The 17,383-nt window shown below is 39.6% G+C and overlaps 1 protein-coding gene across 2 annotated transcripts in view; it reads right to left on the bottom strand.

Annotated features, from left to right (window-relative positions):
* Positions 1-17,383, bottom strand: part of ADAMTSL1 (ADAMTS like 1) — a gene marked incomplete at both ends in the record, with an annotated part of 462,446 nt that overhangs the window by 302,709 nt on the left and 142,354 nt on the right. For both annotated transcript variants that reach the window (XM_082843595.1, XM_082843596.1), the window contains one exon: positions 10,117-10,243. In XM_082843595.1, coding sequence (XP_082699721.1) covers positions 10,117-10,243 — 127 coding nt within the window. The remainder of the gene's footprint in view (positions 1-10,116; positions 10,244-17,383) is intronic.

Below are 17,383 nucleotides of genomic sequence, written 5' to 3'. Positions count from 1 at the left end.
CTGATATGAGTATTGCTACTCCAGCTTTCTTTCGATTTCCATTTGCATGGAATATCTTTTACCATCCCCTCACTTTCAGTCTGAATGTGTCCCTAGGTCTGAAGTGGGTCTCTCGTAGACAGCATATAAATGCATCTTGTTTTTGTAACCATTCAGCGAGCCTGTGTCTTTTGGTTGGAGCATTTAATCCATTCACGTTTAGGGTAATTATCAATATGTATGCTTCTATTACCATTTTCTTAATTGTTTTGGGTTTGTTTTTGTAGGTCCTTTTCTTCTCTTGTGTTTCCCACTTAGAGAAGTTCCTTTAGCATTTGTTGTAGAGCTGGTTTGGTGGTGCTAAATTCTCTTAGCTTTTGCTTGTCTGTAAAATTTTTGATTTCTCCATCGAATCTGAATGAGATCCTTGCCAGTTAGAGTAATCTTGGTTGCAGGTTCTTCCCTTTCATCACTTTAAGTATATCATGCCACTCCCTTCTGGCTTGTAGAGTTTCTGCTGAGAAATCAGCTGTTAACCTTATGGGAATTCCCTTGCATGTTATTTGTTGTTTTTCCCTTGCTGCTTTGAATATTTTTTCTTTGTCTTTAATTTTTGCCAATTTGATTACTATGTGTCTCGGCATGTTTCTCCTTGGGTTTATCCTGTATGGGACTCTCTGCACTTCCTGAACTTGGGTGGCTCTATTTCCTTTTCCATGTTAGAGAAGTTTTCGACTAAAATCTCTTCAAATATTTTTTGTGGTCCTTTCTCTCTCTCTTCTCCTTCTGGGACCCGTATAATGTGAATGCTGTTGCATTTAATGTTGTCCCAGAGGTCTCTTAGGCTGTCTTCATTTCTTTTCATTCTTTTTTCTTTATTCTGTTCCACAGCAGTGAATGCCACCATTCTGTCTTCTGGGTCACTTATCCGTTCTTCTGCCTCAGTTACTCTGCTATTGATTCCTTCTAGTGTAGTTTTCATTTCAGTTATTGTATTGTTCATCTCTGTTCGTTTGTTCTTTAATTCTTCCAGGTCTTTGTTAAACATTTCTTGCATCTTCTCGATCTTTGCCTCCTTTCTTTTTCCGAGGTCCTGGATCATCTTCACTATCATTATTCTGAATTCTTTTTCTGGAAGGCTGCCTATCTCCACTTCATTTAGGTGATTTTCTGGGGTTTTATCTTGTTCCTTCGTCTGGTACATAGCCCTCTGCCTTTTCATCTTGTCTATGTTTCTGTGAATGTGGTTTTTGTTCCACAGGCTGCAGGATTGTAGTTCTTCTTGCTTCTGCTTACATTTATTTTTAATTTTGTCATATGTGGATTAGTGTGATTTATTGCTGTATCAGAGAAAAATGACAATAATAATTTTTGAAAAGATAGAATTTTGTATTCTCGTATCTGAGTTTGTATTATTTTTAGATCTGTTTGTAAGTTCATGTTTTTAAAGACTCTTCTCTCTAAGCCTATGAGGCTGATACTTAATCTTATTATTATTTTTAAAATGAAAATGCCTTTAAAATAATAAATTTATTTATTTATTTTTGGCTGCTTTTGGTCTTTGCTGTGGTGAAAGGGCTTCTCATTGTGGTGGCGTGTCTTGTTGCAGAGCACCGGCTCTAGGTGCGTGGGCTTCAGTAGTTGATGCTCACGGGCTCTAGAGTGCAGGGTCAGTAGTTGTGGCACATGTGCTTAGTTGCTCCACGGCATGTGGGATCTTCCCGGATCAGGGTTTGAACCCGTGTGCCCTGCATTAGCAATCGGATTATTAACCACTGCCCCACCAGGGAAGTCCTGAAACAGCCATTGTTAATACAGTTGGGTACATATAAAAATAGTTGGAAGCAACTTAAATGTCCACTGACAGATGAATGGATAAAGAAGATGTGGAATACACACACACACACACACACACACACACACACACACACACAGTGGAATACTACTCAGCCATAAAATAAGGAAATAATGCCATTTGCAGCAACATGGATGGACCGAGAGGTTATCACACTAAGTGAAGTAAGTCAGACAGAAAGACAAATACCATATGATATCCCTTATATGTGGAATCTAAAATATGATACAAATGAACTTATTTACAAAACAGAAACAGACTCACAGACGTAGCAAACAAGCTTATGGTTACAAAGGGGAAAGGGGGTGTGGGGAAAGGATATATCAGGAGTCTGGTATTAGCTGATACAAAGTACTATGTATAAAATCTATAAATAACAAGGTCCTACTGTGTAGCACAGGGAACTACATTAAATATCCTGTAATAAGCCATAATAGAAAAGAATATGTATACATATATATTATATACATAATCTGAAAAAAATATATGTGTATATATATAACTAAGAATATATGTGTGTGTGTATGTCTATGTGTATATATCTATCTATAGCTGAATCAGTTTGCTGTACACCAGAAAGTAACACAACATTGTAAATCAACTACAGTTCAATAAAAATGTAGTCTGCCAATCTTGAGGAGGTTTGAATGGTATATTTTTTCTCTTCATGACAACTTTATTACTCTTAAAATATATCCAATAAACTAATGTGAAATTGAGAATTTGAGTTCTTCAACCCCCCCACCGCATTGTTTATCAGCCTTGCACACCGGAGGATGCATACTGGACAGGCCAAAGAAGGTGCAGCCTCCTCTACAGTTGAGGAACTTCAACCTTACAGTTTCCTAGGCCAAAAACCTTGGAATCACCCTTGACTTCACCTTTACCTCTAATCACTTAGAAAGTCCTACTGTCCCTAGAGTCAACATACTATATTTCATCGATTTTGAGAGCAACAACCTTTCACGTTTTTACATATATAAACTCAGAATGTGCCTCACAATAAATAGCGTTTATATTCTCTCTCGCAGAGGTAGTAATCCTGTCATCGTTTTCTTTGCCTGCAGAGGTGCCAACCTCCAAACAGGCAATACATCAAACTTGCAAAATGGGTGTCAGCAGCTTGGGAGAAGATGCCAAGACAATAGTTCAACACAGTATTTAATCTCTTGAAATCCAGTGGCTGTGGCAGTTGTAGGGAGAGGAGGAATCAGAGGCGTGTAACATTGTTTTTTTATATATATGTGTATAACTGAGTCACTTTGCTGTACAGCAGAGATTGGCACAACGTTGTAAATCAACTATACTTCAATAAAAAAAGAAAAGAAGTGCTTAACAACGTTCCCAAAGTGGGAGCCCAAAGCAGGCTACATCTACATAATTGCAAACCTGAATCAAGAACCCAATATCAAGACTTCTGCTTCCTGTCAAGATGAAGGGACAGGGCCTAGGCTTAATCTCCTACCCAAAACAATCAAAAAGTCAGAAAAAATTATATGAAAGGTGGCCTTTTAAGATGATAGATATAAAGCAAAGAAGGACAGTCATTCCTGAGATTCAGGAAACATGAGATGAACCCTAATATTGCCTCAGTCTTCTGCCTTGAAAGACCTCCTAGGCCGTCCATGAAAGTGGGAACTTGGATAGAGCCCAGCGGATTGCCTGAGTTGAGGAGACAAAGGTAAGGGTCCAGAGATCAGAGTGACTAGAGTTTGAAGGACAGGTTATTTCTCTGTGTCCAGAGAGGACAGAAGGACACAGAGACAACTCTGGAGATTTAAGAGTATTCCCTTTAGGTGTCTAGCAGCACCAACATACTCATCAGTACATGTGTGTGAAAAACCAATATGAGGTCAGGAAAAGAACAGACAGGGTCGCACAAAATAGAACCCACACATATAGGACTGAGAATAGTATTTTATCCAGCAGCTAGGCTGGAAAATTCAATAATTCATGGGACACTGAGTACTTAGAAGGGTCTTGTCTCAGCAGCAGGGCACATTTATCACTAATCCAAACATGGCTTAGTCCACTCCTTCTTCTGATCTCCCTGTGCTATGTGGCTGCTTCCCACTAGCTATCTATTTTACATTTGGTAGTGTATATATGTCCATGCCACTCTCTCTTTGTCCCAGCTTACCCTTCCCCCTCCCCCTGTCCTCCAGTCCATTCTCTGCATCTGTACCTTTATTCCTGTCCTGCCCCTAGGTTCTTCAGAACTTTTTTTTTTTTTTTTAGATTCCATATATATGTGCTAGCATACAGTATTTGTTTTTCTCTTTCTGACTTACTTCCCTCTGTATGACAGACTCTAGGTCCATCGCCTCACTACAAATAACTCAATTTCGTTTCTTTTTATGGCTGAGTAATATTCCATTGTATATACGTGCCACATCTTCTTTATCCATTCATCTGTCAAGGGACACTTAGGTTGCTCCCATGTCCTGGCTATTGTAAATCGAGCTGCAATGAACATTGTGGTACATGACTCTTTTTGAATTATGGTTTTCTCAGCGTATATGCCCAGTAGTGGGATTGCTGGGTCATATGGTAGTTCTATTTGTAGTTTTTTAAGGAACCTCCATACTGTTCTCCATAGTGGCTGCATCAGTTTACATTCCCACCAACAGTGCAAGAGGGTTCCCTTTTCTCCACACCCTCTCCAGCATTTATTGTGTGTAGATTTTTTGATGATGGCCATTCTGACTGGTGTGAGGTGATACCTCATTGCAGTTTTGATTTGCATTTCTCTAATGATTAGTGATGTTGAGCATTCGTTCATGTGTTTGTTGGCAGTCTGTATATCTTCTTTGGAGAAATGTCTATTTCGGTCTTCTGCCCATTTTTGGATTGGGTTGTTTGTTTTTTTGATATTGAGCTGCATGAGCTGCTTGTATATTTTGGAGGCTAATACTTTGTCAGTTGCTTTGTTGGCAAAGATTTTCTCCCATTCTGAGGGTTGTCTTTTCATCTTGTTGATGGTTTCCTTTGCTGTGCAAAAGCTTTTAAGTTTCACTAGATCTCATTTGTTTATTTTTGGTTTTATTTCCATTTCTCTAGGAGGTGGGTCAAAAAGGATCTTGCTGTGATTTATGTCATAGAGTGTTCTGCCTGTGTTTTCCTCTAAGAGTTTTACAGTGTCTGGCCTTACATTTAGGTCTTTAATCCATTTTGAGCTTATTTTTGTTATGGTGTTAGGGAGTGTTCTAATTTCATTCTTTTACATATAGATGTCCAGTTTTCCCAGCACCACTTACTGGGCATATACCCTGAGAAAGCCATAATTAAAAAAGAGTCATGCACCACAATGTTCATTGCAGCTCTATTTACAATAGCCAGGACATGGAAGCAACCTAAGTGTCCCTTGACAGATGAATGGATAAAGAAGATGTGGCACATATATATAATGGAATATTACTCAGCCATAAAAAGACACCAAATTGAATTATTTGTAGTGAGGTGGATGGACCTAGAGTCTGTCATACAGAGTGAAGTAAGTCAGAAAGAGAGAAACAAATACCGTATGCTAACACATATATATGGAATCTAAAAAAAAAAAAAAGGTTCTGAAGAATCTAGGGGCAGGACAGGAATAAAGATGCAGATGCAGAGAATGGACTTGAGGACAGGGGGAGGGGGAAGGGTAAGCTGGGATGAAGTGAGAGAGTGGCATGGACATATATACACTACCAAATGTAAAATAGATAGCTAGTGGGAAGCAGTCCCATAGCATTGGGAGATCAGCTGGGTGCTCTGTGTCTACTTAGAGGGGTGGGATAGGCAGAATGGGAGGGACATGCAAGAGGGAGGAGATATGGGGATATATGTATACATATAGCTGTTTCACTTTGTTATAAAGCAGAAACTAACACACCTTTGTAAAGCAATTATACTCCAATAACAATGTTAAAAAAATAAAAACTAAAGTAGATCTTTTAATAACTATCAAGTAAAATCCCTGAGTGGCTAGAAGGCATTGTGTCCTAATTACTTAATTTCAGTGGAGGCTTTTTTTCTTATTGGTGCATAAAATAATGTCACATCTTTCAATCAATGATGTCTTGGACTCAAAGAAATGCATTATACACCGAATGGGATACACTACCATGGTCCAAATCTTCCTCATTCTTGGTCTGGCTTCTTGACTGCTTTTCTTATTTCCACAGTTACACTCACGATAGTCTATTCTCAACAGAGCATATAGAGTGATACTCTTAAAAAATGAATCAAATGAAGTCATTCCTCTGCTGTGACTTCTTACCTCATTCAGACTAAAAGCCAAAATCCTTACAAAATCGTACAGTATCTGTGCCATTCTTCACCCCACCTCACAGTCTTCTGACCTTCATCACTTCTTCTAGTCTTCTTTAAACTCACTTTACTTCAGTCACTTTAAGAAAAATGTCAAGCATGCATCTACCTCAGGGCCTTTGCACTTGCTTATCTCTCTGCCTGGAATTTTCTTTCCCCTATCTTGTGCATGGTACCCTACCTGTATCTCCCTCAGATCCTTGCTCAAATGGCATCTTATCAGTGAGTCTTTTCTTTGTAACCTATTTAAAATTGCAATCCCCTCCAACACCTTTGGCTGGCAGCTCATCTCTATCTCTGGTTCTTTTCCCTCCCTTTCCTTTTTCCCACGATTCCTACCACCCCATGACACATATATACTTTGTTTATTTGTTTCGTCCTTTTGTCTGTCCCTAACACCAGTATGAAAGTCTCATAAGAAAAATGGATTTTTGTCTGTTTTGCTCTTTCCTGTGTTTCCAGCACCTAAAACAGTTCCTCAGCACATAGCAGGTACCCAAGAAATATTTGTTGTTGAACAAATGAACGAGTGGCTTGTGACTATAGCCTGAGGTCAGGTGCAAGGTGGAAATTTCTTTAGAGTTTTGGGCTTTCTTTAAAAACATTCAGATGTTATGTGTTTTATTATAAACAGCCTTTACCTCAAAATCTTTGAGCCAGAATGATAAACCTGGAATACGTTTACCCATAGCCATTATAAATCAGCACAAGCACAGTCCGAGAAGGAAAGCTAGGTATCAGAAGCTTCACTTTATCTTGATATAAATTAGTTTAGCCCTTGACACTCAAGGAAGAGAGAGGGAGAGCTTTTGGATACCCAGGCATTTTCAAAACACGCAGCTACATTTGAGAAGTTTGCAAAGCTGGAGACATCAGATTGATACCATATAGGCTGACTCTGGGTCTAAGTATATTCTGAGTATACTTGGAGAATACATAATATGGTACAAGCCAATAACATGTGTGAGAAAATGAGCCTTTCATTTAAAAAATCAAAAGTAAGTCAATGTAAGCTAAATCTGATTCTTTTCTTCATCGTCTTGGGGAAGTAGAACAAAGTGACCAGGAGAAATGGAAAGGCTGAACGCTCTCAGTGGACAGTCTTTTCCTTCAAAAGGGGGCAGGAGTGCCTAGGTCCAGCTCTATTTCTGTTTTCTGCATTTGTATTAGGCAATAATAATGTCTCTTAATACAAAGATGGCTTCTTTTTTATTCACCAGCAAATGGCACCCATTTGCTATGTCTCTCCTACTTCTCCTTTTCCTCGGGCACTTTCCACCACAGTCTTTCTCCACTCTCCTATTTTTTCTTTGTTCCCACGAGGCTTGATAACATAAGGGAAAAACTTGAACGTAAGTTCAGAAGAAAATGAGTTCAATGTGGGGAGTATGAATATAAGGACTTTGCAAAGCGCATGTGGCTGGCTTCTAGTGCTTTTTGGCGGAGAGCAGGGGAGAGAGCTGGCAGAACTCCTCCAGGCCTGCACGGGTGGAAAGCTGCTCACCTGGCTCATACGCTGGGCCCCGCAGAGCAGCCTAATCTTTCCTGCCTGTGGGTCACCTCACAGTCTGTAAATGCAGGGTGGAAGGTTCTTCTGGGGGTGGAGAGAACATAAGTGAGGCATCCTGTTCAGCATCTGCTATAGATTGTGGTGAGATGCGTGCATATGCTGGGCTTTACTGATATAAATCATTTTGTCATGAGGCATCGTCAGTGCTAAGGTAAATGAATCAATCGCCTTGTGTCATTACGGATCATCATCGGGTTGTGTATTATGTAATCTACCCACTGTTGGTTTGAACAGAGCACTTTTCATTGAGGTATCTATTTGCAGACCTAGAGACTGACTTATGGCTCTCAGTTTGCTTTAGTTTCTTCTTTCAGAACTTCTCCGCCTTTGTTCCAGTGATTCAGGCCCCGAAGGACCCAGATCACCCTTTAAACAGGAGGGTAAGAGGAATATCTATCTGAGCAGAGTGTTTGGGCTTTTCTATGAGGACAGCAAGGCAGGGGACGTGAGAGGGAATAAACGAAGGAATCTCACCATGAAAACACGCCCCAACGAGCTGCCATACAGCAGTCACTGCACGAATGCCAGTCATCTCTTTTTGTGCCTAACAGAAGTCCCTAGATTCCTAGATAATGAACACTGACTCAATTATGTGGCACAAATGATTAGAATGACCTCGACTCTTCAGTATTCCTTAAAGAGCTCTATAAAAGTGACCTTTCGTTTTTATTTTTTTAAATAAATATTATAGGGCTTTAATAGATTCTACACTTTAAAAAAATCACATAGTGACCTTTTAAATGTAATTTTTTTCCCCAAATATCCTGCCATGACTTCAGAGATTTACAGAAGAATTATGCCTCTATCCTCCTCTAGTTTTCATCTTCTAAATTGTTTAATTTTTCATCTAATAGGGAAAGCTACCAATGCATAACCACAGGGAAAAAAAAAAAAAATCTCACCTGAATGTACTACATCAATGTCTAACTTACCTCACCCTTCATCATTCTCTCTGCTCGGGTTTTTTTTTTTCCGCTTTTCTTCAGAATAACATTTTTTACTGCCTGCAGGCGTGGTAGAATGGGGAGAGTTCCCTACGCTGGCAGCTCCGATGTTTCACGTGTTTAAATGTTCCTAGTCTTTCTTCCTGCCTCCTCTTCTTCCCCAGAGCTTCATCCTTTTGGCGAGCTGCCTTTTCCTGACTACTCAGAATAGTTCTCCAGCAAACAGTGCCTTTTCTTCTTGACCTACAAGTCCATTTAAAGCCATAAACTCCCCATATGTCAAGTGTTTTCCTCCAGCTAGTCAACAAGTAAAGAGGACAATACCACAGTCAATAAAGACATCCATTCTCATTTCCCAAGCCAGGGTAGACATGTTCAAAGAGGTCCTCATTAAGGACCTATTGGAGCATTCTGGATAAAGGCAAAATTGAGATATTATGCCAAACAAGGTCAAATTATTCTAAAAAAAATGCACGGCCTTGACTACGAGGGTTGTTTTATTTCTATCTGCATTTGCTGCAGTGCCTAGAACAGTGATTGTCACAGAGAAGCGTGGATGGTAAAATGGTCTGGACTCCTGGGTGACTCTGTTGTTGGGTCAGGTATCCTGAGAACATATACCATCTACCCTAGCAGAACCCAGCTGGGTAGATATTTGAAGTACCTTGCCTAATCCACGTAACTGCTTTACAAATATCCCGCCACGGAAACAGTCCGCGGGGTTTGGGACAGTCCAGAGGAACGAATAAGTGCTTAAGCTCTGGAATCAGACTCTGGGCTGACATCTTGGCTCTGACATAGTTGTATAACTCCGAGCAAGCCACATAATCTGTCTAAGCCTCAGTTATCTCATTCATAACATGGGGATAAACAGTACCTTGCTATAAGGTTGTTCTAAGGATTAAATGAGATGATCGTGTAAAGTTCCCGGCATGTACATGTATAGCAGGCACACATTTATTCAGCTGCTATAGAGAGATGAGGGCACAACAGTCATTACATGGCTTCACGTAATCACTGCCCAATATTAATTCTGGAGAAACCTGTGATCAGCACCGACCAAAGGTCACCTTGTAAACGAAGACCACGTGATTTCACTGTAGTAGGAGAGCATTCGTTCTCATCTTCCCTCTCTCTGCTATTCCACCAGACTATGTATCAGTTAGGGGTCGGGACGCAGTTCGTCCTCACACTGGGCAGCAAAGCTCACGCTTGCACATAGAGTGTATCTAGATCCAAGTCTAGTTCCCTCCTCATGTGCCTCAAAAGCAAAGGTTTCTTCCTTGGGGTTGCAGCAGGTGACCTGACTTGTCTCACCCAAACTAATCCACAAAACAGGAACATAAATCTCTTCCCACAGTATTTTCAGATTTGTCTTCATTTTGATGGAGGTGTTATTCCCTAGTTGCAAGCCAGGGAGAAGGCCCAGAAATTGCCCCATCTCTGGAGTGTCTTACGTTTGGTTGCAGAGAGCTGGGATTTATACTGCCCTCGGACCAGCCTGCAGGTGGACCCATCTCCGTTGCAGACGCCACAGTTATCTTCCTTGATGGTGCTTCCCAGCTGGTGATCGCAGCCAACAATCTAAGAAGAAAGAGAGATGTGTAATTCAACCAGGCGCCTACGGATATGGGGGGATCCATGGTGAGCTCCATCAGCACCACATCATCCTCCTATCATCCTTGAGAAGGCTAAGACATGCTTTCCATGAAAGGGACTGAATTCAGCTAGAATTTGAATCAGGCTAAGAAGGAAAAAATGTAGCGTGGATAAAGACATTTTCATAGTCCAAGTATACTGAAATATACAAAGAGAAAGAAAGATGGGAGGGAGGGGGGAAGGAGGAGAAGGTGAGGGAGGGAGGAAGATCCTGAACTATTAACATAATGGAACCTTAATTCAAAACTAATTCCCAATGTCAATAATTATGCTTCACCCAAATCACAAAAAATACAACTGTGAGATAACTGTAGCAGGAAAAATTTTATGAATAATCTCTATGTTCTATATGTTCCTTAGAATGTAAGATGCATAAGGGTGGGGGTTTGTATTTTGGATTCATTGATGTATTCCAAGCAACTAGAACAGTGCTTGGAAAATTGTAGGACTTCCACAAATATTTGCTGGGACTTCCCTGGTGGTCCAATGGTTAAGACTCTGTGCTTCCCCTGCAGGGGGCATGGGTTGCATCCCTGGTCCAGAAAATAAGATCCCACATGCCATGCAGCACAGCCCAATTAGCCAACAGACAAAAACAAGGTTAGCGTGCATGTGTGTGGTGGAAGAGAGGATTGACACAGAGGGCAGCAGAGATAGCCAACAGTGAGTGCCTGCTACTGACTGGCCCTGTCCTGTACCAGGCACAAGACACACGTCTCATTCATTCTCAAGACAATCATGGAGGTCATGAAGCTTGCCAAGGGCACTTAGCTAATAAGTAGCCGAGTTCTAAATACATCTAACAAAACATTTGTGCTTCATCCAAATCGGGCTTAACAAAATCACAAGCCTTCATCAATTATGTGGGCAAACTCATTTGTATTCCTAATCTTTTCTTTCCAACGTTCAAGTTAAAAAAAAAAATGCAAATCCAAACTAAATCAGGTTGTACCTCTATAGTTCTAGTGAAATCTAGTATCAAAAGACTTATTCTACTCTCAAACTACTTCAACTACTGTCTTTGACAAAATAAAATGAGAAGTGCAGTGACATTTGAAGGGGCTTATCTTCACAATGTCCCCACAATGCATCCTGTCTTTCAAAAGGTTGTTAACATGAACTCTCTTTGAGGCTGGATTTTCATTTTTTGCAACCTTCAACTAATAATTGCAAACACATGTTTAGGCAAAAGTATGAAAAATACAACTGTTTACTATTGTGTTATGTATGTGCTATATTTTTAAAATGTGGTAACATGTACCTCTCCCCTAAAAGCACACAGGCATCTTTAAAAATACATAACAAAAAAACAACTCTTTCAGCAGCTGTACTTGTTTTAAAATGTAAAGATGTCAGGAAAACATAGTGCCCAAATCTTAAGTGGAGAGTGAAGGGGGGTTGGTTCCACCTCTGGGCGTTCACTGTGGTCAAGCTGCAATCGGTCTCAATATGTTCAGAAGTTACAGTGAGGCCACTTCAGAATTCACGTCAGCTTTGTCCATGCAGAGCCCAGCATGTGCTGGCTTCTTTGATGTCCTTCTCTATAACTGCAGTGAAATTATTTTCAAAATTCTTATCTGTAGATGAACCCACACATGAGCTGAGCAACTCTGCATTCATTCTTATATTCCAAGCACAGTGTGAAATGCAGTGATTGAATCCAACCATGACTGAAGTCCTGTTATGAGCCAGGCACTCTTCTAGGAGCAATCCAGTGGTGAGTTCTAGTACATATGGGTCCACCCTCATGGGACTTAGAGTCTAGTGGTGGAGGCAGATATTATTCAAATCATCACACACATGCAGAATGATAATTAGATGAAAGCTATAAAACACAGATATGGGGTACTCTGAGAGCTTAAAGTATGGGTAGATCTGTTTAGAAGGGCCACAGAAGATTTTCCTGAAGAGGAGTCTTTTGAGCTGAATTCTGAATGAGGAGTCAGACTTAACTAGATGAAAGGGAGGTGTTGCCGTGAGGCTTGCTGCATCTTTTAGTCATGCCTAGATACTAGCTAATTAGAAAGTATGCAAAAACCAAAGCTGGCAAAAAAAAAAAAAAAAAAAAATCAGACTGGATTTGCCAACAAAAGCAAAAATAAACAAGGGGGGTGGGCTACGTCAAACTAAAATCTTTATGTACAGCAAAGGAGTCAAAGAGACAAAATGAAAAGACCACCAACTGAGTGGGAGGAAATACTTGTAAATCATATATTCGATAAGGGGTTAATATTCAAAATATATTGATATAAAGAACTCATACAACTCAAGAGAAAATAAACCAAACAACCCAATTAAAAAGTGGGCAGAGGACCTGAACAGACATTTTTCCAAAGAAGACATCCAGAGGCCAACAGACACATAAAAAGATGCTCAACAACATTAATTATCAGGGAAATGCATATCAAAAGCACAATGAGATATCACCTCACACCTGTCAGAATGACTATTATCAAATAACAAGTGTTCATGAGGTTGTGGTGAAAAGGGAACCCTCCCACACTGTTGGTGGGAATGTAAATTGGTGCAGCCCCTATGGAAAACAGTATGGAGGTTCCTCAAAAAATTAAAAATAGAACTATCATATGAACCAGCAATTTCATTTCTGAGTATTTGTCCAAAAGAAACAAAATCACTATCTTGAAAGGATATCTGCACCCCTATTTTCACCACAGCATTACTTACAGTAGTCAAGACAGAGAAAAAATCTAAGTGTCAGTTGACAGATGAATGGATAATCTCTATCTATCTACCTACCTACCTACCTACCTATCTGAAAAAGAAGAAAATCCTGCTATTTGCAACAATATGGACGGACCTTGAGGGCATTATGCCAAGTGAAATAAGTCAGACAAAGACAAATATCATACAACCTCATGTATATGTGGTATCCAAGAACAAACAAACAACTCAGATTGGTGGTTGCCAGAAGTGGAGGTTGAGGGGGGGTGAAATGGGTGAAAGTGGTCAAAAGGTACAAACCTCCAGGTACAAAATAAGTAAATCATGGTGATGTAATGTACAGCATGGTGACTATAATTAATAATACTGCATTGTACATTTGAAAGTTGCTAAGAAAGTCAATCTTAAAATTTCTCATCACAAGAAGAAAAGATCTGTAACTATGTGTGGTGACGGATATTAACTTGACTTATTGTGGTGATCATTTTACAATATATACAAATGTAAAATCATTATTTTGTACACCTAAAACTAATACAATGTCAAGTCTATCTCAATAAAAAGATATCAGAAGACTAAAGCGTCTGATTGCCTTAGTAGGGTTGAATCCTTTGAGAAAATATGGCAATCTTAACTTAGGCAGTATTCAAAGAATCATTGACTCTACTGTTCTTGTTTGGTGTTGAAGACAGATGACCTTAATCTTATGAGATACTCAGCTGTGTGGAAGGGCAGTGGGCATGGGAACTCATACTCTCAGGTATCTCAAACCTGAGTAGGTTTACTCCTAAAATGAAAGAAAGTTCAAGTTTTTCAAAGGATTTAACTTTCTCTGGAAAAATTTTAATGGACTCTGATATCGCTAAAGGAGCCAGAAAGGAGATAATCACGAAAATCTCTCTCTAATCCTAAAGATTTCCTTTGGTTCCAAAGCCATTTTAAGAAAAGAATAATCCAGCTTCATAGATCCAAAGTAACAGTCATATTAGGAATAGCTAACTAGAAGGTGACATACTTTAGGGCTAACTTGGCCAGACCACCAACTTAGTGTTCCCAGTGTGGGTTTACGGACCCTAGGATATGAACCAAGTCAGTTCTAACTGGGCTTTGTTTAACTTCAGAATTGAAAAGACAAACATCTCCCTGACACAACAGATATTTTTTCTTTCTGTATCAATTCCCTTTTAAAATGCCAAAATATTTTAACTCAATTATTTTTAAGATGTGGAATATTTTATCATCAGATAAAATGTTCTTAGTTTGGTCCAAGTGGAAAATTATTTGCAGTTATATCAGGAAAATCATTGTGGACATGTCTCAACCTGTTGAACTTGAAAAACTATTCATTAAAAATCAGTTAAACTATCACTTAAAGAGTTATCATTAACAACAGAGAAAAAATAAAAAGAAATACAGAAATGGCTTAGTTGGCAGGTGCAATGCCAGACTCCTCTGTGCCTTTACACATGATATTATTTCTGCCTGGAGTGCTCTTTCCCAATTCTTTATTTGGCAAACTCCTATTCATCCTTCAAATTCCAAATTAAGTGTCTCCTCAAAAAAGCCTTTTTCAGATTCCAGAATTATGTACTTTAATGGTCAATACTTCCCCAGCCTTTTGTTCATAATTCCATGCAGCAGAGTACTAATTGTCACCTAAAACCCACCTATCCTATTTTTCTCAGTAACAGAGCTCCAATTTTATTTAGTATTCTCATTGGCTATGTCACCAAGTTGTAATTAGTGAAATAAAAGTGGGAGAGTTATGTGGGACTTCTGGGAAGGCTGCTTACAAGAAGCTGACTTAGTTGGGGAGGGTCCCTTTTGCCTGCCAGCCTTCTGTTGGCTCCAGTGGCTTTCTTAAAAAATGAGATAGTCTTGAGAATGGAAGGATGGCTGAGCAGAGAGAGAGAAAGAGCCTGGTTCTGGAACCACACTTGGACTGGTTACATCTTGACTCTTTTTTGGTTTGTTTTTTTTTTTTTGGTGAGAGAGTAACTCCTTTATGTACTTAAGCCCATATTATTTTGGGGTTTCTTTTATATATACTCAATTCAAACAGCTGTATAATTTATACTGAGTTTAATCTATTAACATGTCTGTCTCCACAGCAGATCATGGGCTATTTGAGAGTCCCTGTTTTATTACTTTCTATTTTGCTGGTTAGCACAACATTTGGCATTTGTGATGCACAATGAATGTTGGTGAATCACTGAAACACATAGCACCAAACATAATGGTTTGCTAATAATTCCAGTGTAGGTTACAGAGAGGCAACCTTAGACTGCCGTCACTGATGACATACACGTGTACAAAAATGTGTATATATGTGTGTATGTGTGTTTGCATGTATCTGTGTACACAGAGAAACAGATGTACTATAAATGACAACTAGAAGCCAAACCTAAACCTCTGTCCCGGTACATGAACAAGAATTACTATAAAGGGCTAGTATTTTTAAGACACCCATGTGCACCTATGCTCATTATTCTAATGGATTTTTGTTTTTTAATTTATTTTTGCCTGTGTTGGGTCTTCGTTGCTGTGTGAGGGCTTTCTCTAGTTGCGGCGAGCAGGGGCCACTCTTCATCTAGGTGCGCGGGCCTCTCACTATCGTGGCCTCTCTTGTTGTGGAGCACAGGCTCCAGACGCGCAGGCTCAGTAGTTGTGGCTCACGGGCCTAGTTGCTCCGTGGCATGTGGGATCTTCCCAGACCAGGGCTCGAACCCGTGTACCCTGCATTGGCAGGCGGATTCTCAACCACCGCACCACCAGGGAAGCCCACCTATGCTCATTATTAATGAAATGTTATGGAAGGCAATGTTCAGGTCACTGAGTTCCCAGAACCACGCCGTTCCGGACAAAACATTAAAGCAAGATAATGACCACTCATAACCTTGTCAACTGCACGGAAGTTTTTGTAAAGGGTGGAAAACTAACTGAGTATTTTGGCCTAATGCAGCTTATTAATATTCTGCTACTAGGTGTCAGCTTGGTGGTCTAACTTCTTCCCCATCCAAAATGACTGCACAGTTTTTTTAAAAAAAAGAGACAAAATTTTTGCCCCAGGTGATATAAAAAGTGAGAAGCTCCAAGATGTTTTTCTTGTTTAGACGTCATCGTCAACTTTTGCTTTTGTGTCTTGAATGTACGCTTTTTGTATACACAGAAGTATACATGCATACAGACAGGCAGTTCTTTGTCTCTTGAGGGGAGCACACACACTTAACGCTGTTGATTTTTCTTCATTGCTTTTCAGGATTTACTAAAAAGGGGGCAGGGGAAACCCTCCCTAAACAAAAAACTAGAACTATAACATCCAGTCCAAGTTGGCTCACAGACTTTGAGCATATCATGCAGATTTTAGGCATCAGGCCTACAGTATGTGCTGATAGGGGTTTCTTTCTTCACCTCACATAGCTGATAGCAAGTGAACAAGCAGAACACAAGACTGAAATTCTCTAGACACTGAAATATGTATAATAAAATGTCTGCACCAGGAGCCACAGGAGAAAGAAAGATCACTGGATGGATAATTTGGAGAATGTAAATAAACACAGTCCACAAGCAGATACCATGCCTCAGAATGACATGCTTAGATGGGTTCACGCTGGCCACATTTCAAATGGTTTCCCGTAAGGACCTCAACTTCTAGCATCAAATACTGAGCCAGTGATGTCAAGCTTTTCTTGATCCAACACCATGAGGTAAGAAATTTTTAAATCCCTTCATTTTCAGCACTGGGCAAGACAAATACGGAAAACGAAACTGCAAATCTGATCACAGCTGCTCTTATTTATAATTATTTAATTCAGATAGAACTTCATGGGGGAAGACTGTGCTCTTACACACATTATAACTCATTTACTATCTACGTTAATAGGGAAACAGTAGAGCTCCAACCTTATCTTTACAAGATTTAGACATTGATTGATTGGTTTATGCTTTACCTTTTTATAAAATGATTTATAGCATATACACATGATAAAACACAATAAAACTTTTAAAAAACAAAAGAGAAAATGGGGCAAAGAGGAAAAATAAGGGTCAAAAAGGTGAGTTACAGCCAGAAATGAGAATTACATAAATGCACATTGTTAAGTCCTATACATTTTCTAGATAGGGGTCACAGATCTGGACGTGAGCTTCCTAGAAAAGAGGAAAACATAAGCAGTGACAAGGGTCACAGCATCTACTAGATCTCTTAGAAAATGTGTAGGATAATGTGTTCCTTACAGTGGACACTCAATAAATATTTATGTAATGAATTAATGACAAACTGGTTCAGGAGAATCGTAATTACTCAAAGTACTGAAATCCTAGATAAGTATCTTCTGTGAGTTTTCTGAAAGACAATGCCATGCAACAACGTCTTAAGAACAT

This window comes from Leucopleurus acutus (genome assembly GCF_964270905.1).
Source record: "Leucopleurus acutus genome assembly, chromosome: 7".
NCBI classification, from domain to species: domain Eukaryota; kingdom Metazoa; phylum Chordata; class Mammalia; order Artiodactyla; family Delphinidae; genus Leucopleurus; species Leucopleurus acutus.
The sequence above is the reverse complement of the archived record's forward strand: the minus strand, read 5'-3'. Positions and strand labels throughout refer to the sequence as shown.